The 16,413-nt window shown below is 38.4% G+C and overlaps 1 protein-coding gene across 1 annotated transcript in view; it reads right to left on the bottom strand.

Moving 5' to 3' along the window:
• The window catches only part of tmtops2b (teleost multiple tissue opsin 2b), a 27,553-nt gene that overhangs the window by 4,466 nt on the left and 6,674 nt on the right, over positions 1-16,413 (bottom strand). The window contains exons 2-3 of the mRNA XM_037686195.1: positions 6,622-6,947; positions 6,172-6,195 (exon numbers count right to left, since the gene is read on the bottom strand). Of these exons, the coding sequence (XP_037542123.1) occupies positions 6,172-6,195; positions 6,622-6,947 (350 nt within the window). The remainder of the gene's footprint in view (positions 1-6,171; positions 6,196-6,621; positions 6,948-16,413) is intronic.

Here is a 16,413-nt window from a genome sequence, read left to right on the forward strand (position 1 = left end):
ATGATGTTCTACAGTCTGTCTAATATACTGAATGAATTTGTGTGACATTTCTTTCTAATCTATCATAAATGCACACTGAAAATACACAGGGGGAGGCAGAAAGTACCGTGCCGCACCGATAGGGTGCAGTGCTGCCCCATAGGGACAATGAAGCAGGTGCAGTCGCTGTGCATTATTCTGTTACGCAGAGGGGTGGGGGTGTAACAAATGATACACTCATTTAAATTTGTTTAGACAAAATGGAAGATCATATCTCAAAACTAAATAATTTTTCTAAACTAGGTTTTCAGTCGAAACAGAAGGTATTAGAGAGGAAGAACAAAAAATGGAGAAAAAAGTTAAATTGAAATATAAGCTTCTGTTTTGGGTTCATATATGTGAGCATCTGGTTCCAGAAGAGTCAGTGACTCACCTGTAACAATCCTCAACGCACGTTACTTTGGACCCTGGATTTTATTAGTTTTGCTCCTACATGCTGAAAAAGGGTGAGCAGCACAAAAACACTCTGCTCTCTGCCATTTATTATAACTGTTGTTAGTGCAGGAAAAATCTTTGGACTGCAGCTGCCCATAGTGCACATGTGCAACTTCACACTTGCGGAGCATTTCACACCTCCGTGGAGGGATTCCCCGAAAATCTTCACTACCCATACGCTACCTTTGCGACTGCAATCAACCAGTGGATTGCGATTGACGTATTGGGCACCCCTGACCTAAAGGTTAGTCAAATGAAATTTGTTGGATGACTTTACATGACTCTCCTTTATTCTCATCATTTCCTCCAATCAACTGACATGAGGATAAACTAAGATGAGACAATAAGAAGTGGGGGTACTCATCTTCCAAGCTCAGATTTTCAGACGCTACACGTAGGCCAGTTCTTTCTCACAAGTTTATTTCAGATTCTCAAATAGTTCAAAGTGAATAATTCTCAACAACAAAAAGTCGCAGAGTTCATGTTAGCCCTGCAGGAGTTCAGCTCCCCTCACATTTAGGATAAATTCATGAATATAATGGAGTCTTTCTGCAAGTGTTCAATATTCTCCTGTTCCAGAGGCGCGAGCTGAAAAGAAAATGCCAACCATTTTTCTAATCAGACAAAAACAGTTGGAAAGCTACTACTTCTGTGATAAGTGCTGCCAATTTATTTAGAACTACAAGGAGTCTTTCATAGTATATCTTACAGGGTTTTTTTTTAAATGACCCTGGGAAGTTTTGAAAGCTATAAAAAATCATGTGCACCATAATAAGACCAAGTCTTATTCATTTGGATTGTCAGTTTAGCTTTTTTGTAGTCAAACAAAAATATCTTCGAGGGTGTCATTACTTTAAATGAAATAAAAAGTTAGAATGACTTGTCTTGAATGTCTCAGTAGAGAGCAAGTTATTCATTCATTCAACCTTTATTTATACAGGTTAATCCCATTGAGCCTCAGGGACTCATTTAACAACAAAGACAACAATAGACAATCATAAAGGATGCGTACAAATTGGGAACATTATTTTTTTTTTTATAACAAGTGAAAATAAAATGGGATTTAAAAGAAAATGTAACAAAAAAAAACCCAGCTATGAATTCCTAGAGTGAACACCTCAATGCTAAATGTGACATCTTGACATTTGAGATGTTTTATCTGTTCCCATAAACATCATTATAAGGGTATTAAAAGTGTTCATATAAACTGCTGTAAAACTATTAGTTTAGAGTTGTTTGAAGAACATGTCAATAATTTATACTTCGGTCTTCATCCTGCTCAGCAATTAGCTCATCATTCCAATCAAAGTTAATTTATTTTCCAAACTGAGGTCATTCAAATTGTTATCTTCAACAGGTAAGACATTCATCAATTCTAACCTTTCTGAATTTTTTTCATTTACTAAAAACTACATTCAAACTAAATTTATCTTGATCGTTCATAGAGCTATCTATAACAAGTAAGATATTAACTGTGCACAACTTACCACAGAACCCAGCTTCAGAATATCTGAACTATATCTTTAACCCAAGCAAGGTATTTTAAAATGTGACAAATAGTGGGCGTGCTATTTTTAATTTATTTTTTGCACAAGTGCATTTATTGACCGATGAACTCATCCTTTATACCATAAAGTAATAACAAAGCATTTTAGCACGACACTGTTACTGAAAACATCAATGTCCTGTCTTTGTGCATGTCTTTGTCTAGCAGTAAAACATTTTAATTTTTAACATACACCCACACATGCATACAGTAAATGCATCGTGATGCAAACTGTTCTATGCTTCAGCTCCCTCCACCTCCCACCTCACCATCTCTCGCTCTGTGTGTGCCGAGCGTTTCATATTGTTGACTTTACTGAGCTCTAATATTTATGCACATGCTGGTTTGGCTAGATTTGTTTGCCCAACTGAATCCTTCCTGTGGCAGGGTCTTTTGGGAGTAAATCCAACTTCATAACTAGCATGAAAAGGTGATTTGCTGTTTCTGACTTGAACAAACAAATGCAAAGTTTCACAATTGCACAGACAAAGTTTAATTTACATGCTCTCAGTTAAAATATATACGCAGCTACATTATTTTGCAGATTTATATGTTCTTATACTGTCGCTTAGTTTTTATTAAAAGCAGTAGCAGTAGTATTTAGTTGAGGTCGTGCAGCTCTGTCATGTCTGTGAATAAGCTTCTGTTGAGCCTCAGTAAATCTGAGATTGGTGTAAAATTGATTATTTTTAGTTGTCACAAAGTCTCATTCAGCTGCAGCCAGCTTGGAATAAAAACCTCAGAGGTGTCAACCTTTGTAAAGGCCATTTTTAAACTTTCAGCACCAACAAACAAACATCTTCATGGGATTTTTTTGTATTTGAACATTTTATGAATAGATTTTATTACGTACAAACAGGAGAAGAAATGTGATGTTTTTTTATTTATCAATGGTTGTATAATTATTCAGTATGGGACCAGTTTCACAATTAAATGTATCCCCTCTAATTGTTTCTAAACTTCTAGCTTGTTGTGAATGTACAAGTTTTATGTTTATGAGTTTATGACTAACTAAAGAATTAAAGCACAAACCTTTAATGAAAGTTTTACTTAAAACGCTGCTGGTTTAAAAAATTGTTACAATGAAGCTCAACATTGGCAGAGTGTTGCAACTAAACCGCCTTGAAGGGACACTATCATGTTCTGATGAGCTTTAGAACCAAGGATGCAGACAGACGAAGATAAAAGAAAAATGGATTTTTTTTTTTTTTTAATGGATTTATTTTATAAATACCTTAACAAAATCTGAAGTGGCAGCAAAACTTGCGTGCAGGGAAACATGGAGGAACAGGCCATGACAAGAAGCACAATCCATAGAAAGTGGGTAAAGATAGTGGATGGATGGATGGATGGATGGATGGATGGATGGATGGATGGATGGATGGATGGATGGATGGATGGATGGATGGATGGATGGATGGATGGATGGATGGATGGATGGATGGAAATATTGTGATACAGCTCTCTGCTGCTGCCTCTACTTCCACTTGCAAATAACCACAATAATCTATTTAATAGATCATAAAACCAGCGTGCAGTTTAAAACAAATACTCTGTCTTATTCAATCAAACAGTGGTGAACAGATGGTTCAAAAACAATACATTTGATGAACCAGAACTGAAACCACTTGATCAAATCTGATGAATGCAAACTTCTTAATAGTTGGAGGGCACTTTGTGAAAGCTGCTTATTGATGCTGTGGGGTCAGTCTGAGGTCCAAAAGTGCTTTACAATGGATTAAAACAAAAAAAATGCTGAAGATAACCAAGAGGTTTACAGTAGGCTTTGTCTGAGGTGTAATGCAGTGATAATCTCCCACCCTGCCACTTTCCACCACTCTATAAAATAAATTATTAGTTCAACAGCTTTCTGTTACTTCAGATGAGTAACGCGTCTCCATAAACCTCAGTGACCCCAACCAACCATCATCTTCACTGTTTTTTTGTATGTTCCCTTCAATGTTGGTAAAATGTATCCAAAACATTGGCTAATCTCTAGCTGGATCCACATTAGTTTGATCAAATCTATTTTCTTTGTTCACTTTATTATTCCTTAATTATTTTTTTTAAGATGAGATTTAGTACATGAGTTATCATTCACTGTCACTGTCTTCTTTATCAGTGACTCATTAAAGCATTGATCCTGTGCAGCATTTTTACTTTGTTTTATAGACAGAACCAGATCTGTCCAGATTCAGCTGTCTCTTTCCGATCCTGGTACTCCAATCAACATTAGTCCTGTTAATACATTGTTAAAACAGTTGCTGTTGACAGAGTCTTAACTGCAGTTAGTAGGAGAGATCATATCTCTCCAGTTTTAGCTTCTCTCCTTTGGCTCCCTGTCAAATTTAGAATAGATTTCAAAATCCTACTTCTAACCTACAAAGCTCTCAACAGCCTAGCTGCATCTTATATTACAGATCTCATTGTTCCATATTTTCCTAACATGGCACTTCGCTCTCAGACTGCAGGTTTACTTCTGGTTCCTAGAGTTTCCAAAACCAGAATGGGAGGCAGATCTTTCAGTTATCAGGCTCCTCTCTTGTGGAACCAACTTCCAGTTTCTGTCCGTGAGGCTGACACACTGTCCAGTTTTAAGACTGGGCTTAAGAATTTCCTTTTTAATAAATCCTATGGTTGGCTTGGGTTTCTTGAGCTATCCCTTAGTTATGCTGTTAGGCTTAGACTGCAGGAGGACAAACTGATCACATTTCTTCACTATGCTACTGTCTATACTCACTTTGCTCAACCTGTTTTGTATCTGTAATTATGTTTTATATCCTTGACATGTGCTTTTGTCTTTCAGGTACACCTGCACCTACATCTGGACCTGCCATTCTGTGTTCATTTCTCCTTTCTGTCCTCTCAAACCAGCCGGTCAAAGCAGAAAGACGCTCGTCCTGATCTTGGTTCTACTAGAGGTTTCTTCCTGTTAAAAGGGAGTTTTTCCTTTCCACTGTTGCCTTTGTGCTTGCTCAGGATGGGAGACTGCAACAAAGTGAAGATTCAACGAGTCTGCTTCCTTAGATAGAGAACTTTACTAATTGGCTTTTCTATGTATGTGAATGTTTCTGTAAAGTGCCCTGAGACAACTTTGTTGTGAATTGGTGCTATATAAATAAACTGAACTGAATTGAAAAATTAAAATTAGTTCAAATTATAACAGATTTATTGAGTTATTTTGATCAATCTCATCAATTTTTGACACCTACAGATGGACTCAACTGTTTGGTTTGGCTCATTTTTATGGATATGGCTGTAGATAATGACAGAGGCAGGTACATGATCACCTATTTTTTTTACAGGATAAAATAATTTTTAGTTTCCCATTTATTTATTTATTTTTATCCTTTATTTATCCAGGTAGTCTCATTGAGCTGCGAGAACTCATTTTCAAGAGAGACCTGTTTAGGGAGCAGATGGGGGTTAAGGGCCTTGCTCATGGGCCCAGGGTGGGGCGAATGAGGGTGGGGGCAGGTGTGGGTGCTTCACCTACCCCATCCACATTTTTGATATTGTCGGTACCGGGGCTTGAACCGGCGATCTTCCGATCACAAGCCCACCTTCTCTAACCTCTGCACCACCATTGCTTATGCAATGTGTCAATGTTCTTCCATTTGTATAATCTAATTGTAAAGGTTCAAATGTATGCAGATGATACGTATAGACATGGTAATAGTATATAATTTACTAGAGAAACTGACTAATTAGCCATTAAGGTTTTAGGATCTTGTGTTTTTGTGTTACATTATTAGGATTTTTATGAATCTTGTTGGTCTTACGTACTAAGTTCATCAGTTTTCTCTTGTGTAGTTCTGCTCCTGTAGATAACCCACTCTCACCTGCTCCTGTAGGGTTTCTGGGGTCTGGTCCTGCATTGTGTTTTCCCTCATGTTTGCCAGTCACCCCTCAGTGTTTCTCCCTGTGTTCCAGCGCTGTCACACCTGTGTTAGATCCTAATCACCACAGGTGTCTGTCATTTCACCTTGTCAGCGTCTGTATATATTCAGCCCCTTGGTGTCTTGTCTGTGTCTCTGGATTGTCCTGTCTAAGGCTTTGTGATCTGTCTTCCCTTGTGTCCTCCATACAGTAAGTTAGCTACTCTGACAGCATTTTGCTTTCTTTATTTACAAAATAAACGTTTTACTTACTTTTTGGGAGTCTCGCTCATCTTCCTGCACGTGGGTTCACACACATCAGTCAGATCATGATAGCTCCTAGTTGTCTCTCTTTTCAGGTGTTTGTCATTCAGTTTATTAGTGTGCCTCTTCTGTTTCTTCCTTTCATTGTGCTTCCCGTAACCAACTGTGATTTTGTCCTCATGTTACCTGTGTTTTGGCTACTATTTAAGTTACTCAAAAGCCAAGACATTTTCTTTTGTTAAAGAAATCAGTATTTCTTATATCTTGAGTTCCCGAGTTCTGCACTCCTGGGTTCATAATCCTCCAGTAATCATGATAATTTTTTGTGACTTAAGGCAGATTTTTGTTAGAACAGTTATGTTGCCTTCCAATAATAATAATAAAAAAAAAATATATATATATATATATGTATAATATAAATAATCACACACATTACACATACAAACTCAGTGTGACTACCTGTTTGACTGCCCAGAGCAATCGACTGTAGCAGTAGATCATGACCAGGACAGGCAGACCCAAGCAGAAAATGAAGAGGCAGATTATGTAGGCGTGCGACTGAGTGCTCTTGGCCGTCCAGGAGACAGAGCAGCTTGTTCCTGCCCCCTCTAGGCCGTAGCTGCTCCAGCCCAGCAGCGGGGGCACTGTCCAGAACAAGGAGTAGAGCCAAGACCCCCCAACAGCCAGCAGAGGCTTACGGTATCCTGACCCATGCTTGTTGTAAACAGTCAGAGTGCTGTAGCGATCGTAGGAGAGGATCACCAAGGAGATCAGGGAAACTATACCTGGGAAAGACAAAGATGAAAGAATAATGTATAATTAAAACTATAATTTTAATATTCTACAAGAAATATTCAAGATACATTTCATAAATTTAACATGATGGAATAAAAAATTTCTTTAGACAGTCTACTACCCTGCGGCTGCATTCGTAGGGGAGACAGTACTGGTGTGTAGTTAGTCCAGCAGACATCTGGCCATAAATGACAAATTAGAGGTTTGGACCTGAGGGGGTAGACTAAAAAACTCCACTCAACCATCAGAAAACTCCTTCATTTAAGCACTTCTTGAGGCATTGCGAAGCTTTTACTGCCGCTCCACTTAATGATTGTTCACTGAGCAGTAAATTAAATCTAATTCATGATTGCCACATGTTGGTACTTATCCAGAGCAGACTTATTCTCAAGCTCTATTCTGAACTAGGCAACCAGGTGTTTTTTTTATTTATTTTTTTTTATTGTAGCAGCACAACTTTTACAGTGAAAGGCACAAAATAATGCAAGTTCTTGTATTCCTGTTTTTTATTTCTCCAAGCTGAAGTTGTTTCAAGAGTTATCATAGGTAAGATAATTATTCCTAACATTTTCACAGTAACTCGCGTTAAAAAGTCTGAATTAGTTTAGCTTTGAACCCCTGAAACAAGCGATAAGAAATGCATAGAAACAAACAAAACATTTTATTGGGGCAGCTGTGGATAAGTGGTTAGAGCAGTCAACCTCTAGTGGGAGAGTTGGGGGTTTGATTCCACCAGCATGTGGAAGTGTCCCTGAGCAAGACTCTGAACCCCTCGTTGCCTCTGATGTGTGTCCCATCGATGTATGAATGTGATAAAGCTCTGATTAGTCTCTACAGATTCAGATTATCTTTGTATAGATGTAGCAGAGTGCTGTATGAATGTGTGGAGGTAAATGAGGGCATACATTGTGTTGTAAAGTACTTTGAATATCTTGATTATAGAAAGGCACTATATATGTACAATCCAGTCATTTACATTTTATGATGTTGCCATACAGATGCAATATTGATTAACTGCAGAATAAAAAAATGGTGTACAAGTGTAATTTCAAAGAAAACCTCACTATAAATTTACAAGATCATACATGGAAAATTTCTCCACAAGGCTCACCAAGTGGAAGCAAAACCAAAACATTCCTTCTGGTTTTTGAGTCAGCTTAATTCTTTCCAACTCACTGCATCAGCTCTCGTTCTCAGAAACAGGCACATAAACGCCAATAGGAAGAAGAGGGATAAATAATACTGGACCCGGTCAAAGGCAGCTCTCACACAGACTGAAGCACAGGTAACATAAAACATATATATATATATATATATATATATATATATATATATATACTCTGAAAGCCCTGAACAACCATGCACCAGTTGCTGAATGCTTTGCAGAGTACATTATGTCACACATATGTGAGTGTCCATCCATCCATCCATTTTCTTTACCCGCTTCTTCCATTTTGGGTCACGGGGGTCGCTGGTGCCCATGTCCAGCAATCACTGTGCGAGGGGCGGGGTACACCCTGGACGGGTCGCAAGTCCATCACAGGGACACATGGAGACAAACGAGACAAACAAACATTCACTCTCTCACTCACACCTAGGGACAATTTAGAGTTACCAATCAGCCTAACATGCATGTTTTTGGACTGTGAGAGGAAACCGGAGTACCCGGAGAAAACCCACGCATGCACGGAGAGAACATGCAAACTCCACCCAGAAAGGCCCCTGGACCGGGGTTTGAACCAGGGACCTGCTCGCTGAGAGGCAGCAGCTCTACCAGTTGTGCCACCGTGCTGCCCATATGTGAGTGTGTTTAGCACAAATAACTAAAAGGGATTATGGTAAAAAAAAAAAAACAGTAATGAGGGAAAATTGAAAGAAAACTCAATCTGAATGCTATTAAAAAGCTGTTCATATCAAAAGAATAAAATACCATAGATGGGTTCAGCTGTATTTTATCACTGTGGCCCCAGATGTTCTTTTGATAATAATAATTTCAGTCTAGTTCTCCAGCAGTGTCAGTGGCTTTTTTGTTTTTTGTTATGTGTTGAGTTTTTTTTGCTTCAATGAGAGAACTTTTTGTTTAATTAGAAACTACTATGTAGTCCTGCTTGCAGCACGAAACTGGTTTCCACACAAGAAGCAGAGATCATTATTTTATTGTATTTCCTCATTAGATGTCGGTGAATGCTTACAGAAGCCACAATACTTTTTGTTCAGAAGTAGGGCTCATTAAAACAGCCTTATACACGCATTTTTTCAAACCCAATTTCAGTGACACATTGACACTGTTTTTCCTTTATTCACGCACTTGGATTTCCTAGTTTAAATGTTTGCATATCTTTACCAACACTTAAAACTAAAAGTAAAAAAGATATGTACTACTTCCATCTGCACCACCTGGAAAGTGTCTGGTGTCGTGTTCAGTACAGAGAGCTTTAAACACTGCACCAATTTGCTGCTCCATCTGTTCAAATCATACTCTATAATAAATCCATATTTAATAAGTGTTATATTACATTCATCCCACTTCCAAAACCTTTGTTCATACAACAGCAACAACATGGAAATTTGGATTTCAAACACACACAAAAAGATAATTTCTACCATTACTGACAATCAATCTGAGGACTAGTCTGACACCTGTTTTGCGTTTTGGACCCCACAAATTATTATTATTTTAAATAAATATTACATGCAATTACAACATATTGCATGCATATTACGTTCAGTTCAATTAATTTGATAACCATTTCACAATAAATCATATTAAAAATATTAAAGTATGTGGAGGTTATTGAACCAAACTATTGGTTGATCAGTCTTGACTACAGCAAATCTTCTTTTGCTTAAATCAGTTAAATAAATAACAAAACATATTTGATGGTTTTCCTTAAATAAATGCTACTCAAGCATAGAACTGTTAAAAGCAAAACATCGTAACTAAACAAACAATATAATCAATAAAATGCCCGCTTAATGATGTACATATTATGATGCTGGTCACGTTTTTGTGTTTTACCTTTTTGTTTCTCAGGTTTCTGCCTTTCATGGTGGGTGATATGGATTCTTTCAAAGAATGCTAGTCCTTTGATTTAAGTATCGTTTTGAAATGGCCAAATATGCAGATGAAAAGATATTGAAATTCTGTCCAGATACATGCTCAATAATCCAGGTAGATTAACAAGGTTGAGTCAGGTCCTCTGGACGAATTCTTCTTTGTTGAAACGTTTCATCTTTTATCTAAAAGACGTCTTCAGTCTGAGGAGCTGCAACAAGCAGTCATAAGCAGCACCTTCTCATAGTGGATCAACCAGTTTACTTTTGTTTCCCTGATGTAGAACGAACTGATCACCTTCCTGACACTGAACAGCATACACAATATTACTCTGTTTGTGCCGGGGGACTGGATCTTTGGGATGAACCAGTCTTTGCCGTAATGTATTTTGGGGTTTAAAAGCCACTGGGATGTTCTGTTTAGAAAATAAACGTCTCAGTTTCTCTGATACTCCCTCAACATATGGAATGACCACTGGTCTGGGTCTGGGTTCCTCCTTTTCACCTGTTGGCTGACTGGAGTCCTGTTTGGGTTTCTTCTCTGCTTTCAGGAAGGCCCAGTTAGGATATCCACATTGCTCTAGAGCCTGTCTTGTGTGGGATTTCTCCTTCTGCCTGGCTCCTGAGTTAGTGGGGACGCTGTCTGCTCTGTGATACAGAGTCCTGATGACTCCTAACTTGTGCTCCAAAGGGTGATGGGAGTCAAACTGCAAGTACTGGTCTGTGTGGGTGGGTTTGTGGTACACTTCAGTTTCCAAATGCCCTCCATCAGAGACTGAGGCCTCGCAATTCAAGAAAGCCAAGACTAAATATTAAAGATTTGTAACAAATAACATCTTACCTGTTGTCAGTACCTTTTTGGAATTACCTCAGTTTCAAGAAAAATTGTTTAATTCTGACCAAACTGTATTTCTGCTTAAACACCTCTAATTTATATAAAAATTTATGGCAGTTCATACAAAAATGTTTTTATAAGTGAATTGAATTGAAATTTCAATCTTGCATCACATGGTTTATGTACATAGAACTCTATGAATATTTGCAAGCACAAATAGTTGCAGCAACAGCTAGCACTATCACTTCCGAACTGTGAACATCCATCCATCCATTATCTTTACTTGCTTCTTCATTTCTGGGTCATGGGGGTCACTGGTGCCCATGTCCAGCAGTCCCTGTGTGAGAGACATGGACACCCTGGACATGTCTCCAGTCCATCACAGGGACACATAGAGGCTAACGAGACAACCAACCATTCACTCTCTCACTCACACCTAAGGACAATTTAGAGATACCAATCAGTCTAACATGCATGTTTTTGGTCTGTGGGAGGAAAACGGAGTACCCGGAGAAAACCCACACATGCACAGAGAGAACATACAAACTCCACCCAGAAAGGCACCTGGCTGGGATTCAATCCAGCAACCTTCTCGTTTAGAAGTGACAGCTCTGCATGACTGATAACAATATAAGGGTATTAAAATAGTGTTTGTATAAACTGAGTTTAGAGTTGTTTTAAGAACACGTCAACAATATACCTGTACTCCAGTCTTCACCCTGCTCACACTAGCCATTAGCTCATCAGTCCATTCAAAGTTAAACTTTGTCTCCCAACTGAGATCATTCAAATAACTATCTTCAACAGCTAAGATGGTCATCAGTTCTAACCTTCCTAAAAAAGTTATGGATCCTAACTGTTTTGTTTATAATGTCAGATAGCTCAATATAGCTGTATTAAAAAAGTGAGGCTGTTTCAAAGTAATAAAATAGAAGTGCTTACAAAAGAAAGCAGACAACAATTACCAAGTCCATACAAGATGTCACATACTTTTATTTTCCTGACAATAAACAAAATAATCTGTTTGCCTGATTCAATTTAAATCCCTGTCCAAATAAACTATACGTTTCCAAGTCTGTAGGACTTTTCTTTATTGGAATAGATTCATACTTTTTAATTGCTTTGACGGTGTGTTAATATATTTTAAAATTATGACTTTAGTCCCAGACTTAAAGGTTCATATCAGTACTAAGGACAATACTCCAATTTTGAAATATTTGTTTGTAAATACTTAAAGATTTATTAATGTATAAGCTGTGTTCAAAAACTGACAAGTGTGAAATGAAAAAGACACATGCTGCTTGTGAGCATTAGAGAAACAACATGAATCTGCATTACTGAGCAAACATAGTGTTTCACAACATTGTTTCTGGAGTTATATCAAATAATTAGATCGGATTAGATTTGATTTTATTTTGTTTCTGGGCTGTTAAAAATAAGTTCAGCAGTACTGTCAGGTTTTAAGAAGAGATGAATCTAGGGTTGCAGACCAACACAAAAGGGCAACTAAAAACACAAAAACTAAAATAAACTAAAACCTTTCATGACGGCAAAAACTTACAAAACAACAAACTTGAGAAAACACACAAAAAAACCAGACAGGTTGTGAAAGCACAATTGCAGACTGAAGCTGGGGGAAGAATGAGAGGTTAAATGGACTGGGGCTGATGAGTAAAATAGAGACATCTGGCTTGATGACAACAGGAAACAGGTGTAAGCAGGTGAGACAGAACCAGGGAGTGAAGGCTGACAATTGTGAAAGCACTGAGGATGGCTGGAAAACACAAGGCGACACAAGAAAGAAACTTAACACAAAGGAAATACATGAAATAAACGCAAAAAAATACATTTAAAAAAGCTGCAGCGGTGATGACAGCTACAGTTGTAGACACCCAGGTCTGGTAATAACACCTGTGACTAAAGCACATCAGTGGAAATCTTAAGAATCAATTGTTAGCTGTAGTTGCAAATAAACAATACCCCCTGAAGGAATGTGTCACAGGTGATCTGAAACATGATACAGTTACATAAGGCATTTTTTGTGGCTAGTTTTGCCTCAATAGGACATTTCAGGTAAAGGAATTTTAAAGTGATGGGCTAAAAGACAAAAAGTGCAAAAGCAACATACATGTTTTTCAAAATCCTCAAAATAAAAATGACAAAGAAACAATGGTCCAAAATCAAATGTAAAGTTTATACAAAATCTGAGCAATATTAAGATCAAAATACCAGTGATCCAAAATGGAAGAAGCGAGTAAAAGATAATGGATGGCTGGATTAAGATCAAAATATTTTATTAGATGGAATAGGCAGCACAGTGGTGAGGTAGAGCTGCTGCCTCTCAGAGGTTGCCCTGGTTCAAATCCCAGCTGGGGGCCTTTCTGGGTGAAGTGTGCATGTTGTCTCCGTGCATGCGTGGGTTTTTTCCGGGTACTCCGGTTTCCTCCCACAGACCACAAACATCAATGTTAGGCTGACTGGTAACTCTGAATTGTCCCTAGGTGTGAGTGAAAGAGAGTTTGTCTTGTTTGTCTCTATGTGTCTCTGTGATGGATTAGAGACCTGTCCAGGGTGTCCCCGTCTCTCGCAGTGATAGCTGGACATGTGCACCAGTGACCCCCGTGACCCGAAAAGGAAGAAGCGGGTAAAGATGATGGATGGATGGATGGATGGATGGATGGATGGAAAACATCTATATAGTATTTTCTATACCTTTGGCTGAAATAATTTATGGGGTTGGAATTCAAATGTGAGAAAAATCCCAAGTTTTCAACCGGTAAACTTCGGAAGAAGAAAGGCTTCTTTTTATTTTGCTCCATAACAGACTGAAAAGTTCCTGCATAATACAATCTGGTGACTGCAGAAACATCCAATTGACATTAAGCATAGGCATTTTGATCCTGACAGGAGACTTACAGTAATTTAGTTTTCCGATGTAAAATACAGTAGAACACCTGCATGTCTTTTTCCATAAAACCATGCTCTATGGAACCTGAATGAGTTTTTCTCTATTTTTTTCTTGCCTTTCAAATCCTCTCAGCAGCCTTTTCAATGACTTTTGAGTAGGAGACTAATGGCTCAGATTAGGAGGTTGGAGTCATTTCCCAACATAAATGTTGCACATACCAGTAGATGTTCCGTGCAGTGAAAATGTTGGTGAACACAAACTATTTGAACACTGATCACTGATGAAAATGTCTTACTACCATAACAGGCATGAAGTCATAACCAGTAGCAGCAGTTAATCAATTTAGTAGAGAAGGGCGAATGAGACAGTAATGATTTGTTTGTTGCAGAACATTACTTTCAGATGAACATAATCAATGAACAGCATTTGCACATTTTAACGCCAGCTGATGTTCTGCAGCAGCCTGAGCTGTGATGAAAACTAGTCCTGTAGAAAACTCCACCTTAAATTTCTCAGAGAAGATTGTAAAGACTAAATCTATTCAGCAGGTGGAGGGGCCGAAGCATGTGCAGTCCAATAAGAGTTGAGACAGGAAAGCGCAGAAGGCAGTGTTGTAGTCAAGACCACCTAACCCGAGACTAAGTCAAGACCAAGACCAGCGTGTACCAAGAGTGAGACAAGACCAAGGCTTTTGGCGTCCGAGACTAAGTCGAGACCAAGACCTCAAGTCTTGGAGCTCAATCTTTTCACAGATTATCTGTGATATACTAAACTGTCACAACACAGTGACAGTTTTAACAAATATAAAAAAAAACATACATGTATGTAATTTTTATAAAACTTTTTTTTTTAATAAAAGTAACATACTGCAACTTTAAATTTGCTTTTGAATTAATGTATCAGCTTTTATAAATTGTCAAAGCTACATAACAAAGAAATCAGTAAGTTTTTTATGCACAGTAATTTTCATGTCATGTGACCCACTGACACAAAACTTATATTAAACTACTCTACTAGACCTGACAGACAAGGCACCTCATTTCTTTCTCATTTTAAAGCATTTTCTAATTTTACATAATTTATTTGTTCAAAAATCGTGATTTTTGCTCAATAACTAATTAGAAAATGCTTTAAAATGAGAAATAAATGATGGTGTCTTGTGTGTCAGTTCTGTTAGAGTAATTTAACATTAGTTTTGTGTCAGTGGGTCAAATGATGTAAAATATATTAGTTTTTGTTTTTGAAGAGTGTTTGGTTCTGTAATTTGTTGACGGTCCCTAAGCGAACCATTACATCTTGGAGGAGGGGCAGACTGAGCTCAGCTGACTGAAATCAGACTGCCTGCTTCGGATCGAACGAAAGGAACATGCCGCTGAAGCCACGGAGCTCGAATGTCCAATGCAAAATTAACTTCACCGCGGTAGAGAAACGAGGCTCCATCAGCATGAACAGTTCAGAAACAATTTCAAATGAGGAAAAAAGCTATTTATTAACTGATTAAATCATGTTTTAGACTTCTGAACCTATTCTGACCCAAAGTGCAGCCGTGACTGGTTCTGAATGAGGCCTTAAAGCAGACAGCCACTCTCCCCTCTTCCAGGTACTGCGTACCGACACAGGATCTTTTAGTAGTACGCAGTATCAGACCGGACCAGCTTACTATAACACCTGGTTTCAACATTACGTTCTGTTGTCTGTATTGTTCTGTTGGTACAGAACTGTGTGAGAGTGAAATGGGGGTGGGCGTGACAGAAGTAACAAAAAACATGTATTTAGCAATGAGTCACGTTATGTCTTGGATTTGAATCAGTACGTTTTGCTTCTAAAAAAAACAAAGATGTTAACAAAATAAACTGGAAAATGGTCTGGCAATTTAGTGATATTTCCACAGTTGTGGTCTTGACTGGTCTGGAAATAAAATCCCAAGTCCTCAATGTCCGAGACCGAGACAAGACCGAGATCAAATGTGGTCGAGTCCGAGACAAGACCAAGACCATCAAAAAGTGGTCGTGAAACCGGTCTCGGGTACTACAACACTAGTAGAAGTGGATAGAGCTGGAAAATTCGGTTCACTTTAAGGACTTGTGTTAATCTGAGTCATTCACTAAAATGACCCGATTTACTTGAGTCGTACATGCAATACTCCTGCAGCTCTAAAGTAGCATTTTGTGTGGTGTTCAACAATATATAAAATATATGCATATACTGGTGTGTGTGTGTATATTTAAATATATATATATATATATATATATATATATATATATCCATCCATCCATTATCTTTACCCGCTTATTCCATTTTGGGTAACGGGGGTCGCTGGTGCCCATGTCCAGCAATCAATGTGCGAGGGGCGGGGTACACCCTGGACGGGTCGCAAGTCTATCACAGGGACACATAGAGACAAACGAGACAAACAATCAATCACTCTCTCACTCACACCTAGGGACAATTTAGAGTTACCAATCAGCCTAACATGCATGTTTTTGGTCTGTGGGAGGAAACCGGAGTATCTGGACAAAACCCACGCATGCACGGAGAGAACATGCAAACTCCACCCAGAAAGGCCCCTGGACCGGGGTTTGAACCAAAGACCTGCTCACTGAGAGGCAGAAGCTCTACCAGTTGTGCCACCGTGCTGCCCTATATGTGTGTGTGTGTA

Source organism: Nematolebias whitei, chromosome 13, assembly GCF_014905685.2.
Source record: "Nematolebias whitei isolate Nwh7 chromosome 13, NemWhi1, whole genome shotgun sequence".
NCBI lineage: Eukaryota > Metazoa > Chordata > Actinopteri > Cyprinodontiformes > Rivulidae > Nematolebias > Nematolebias whitei.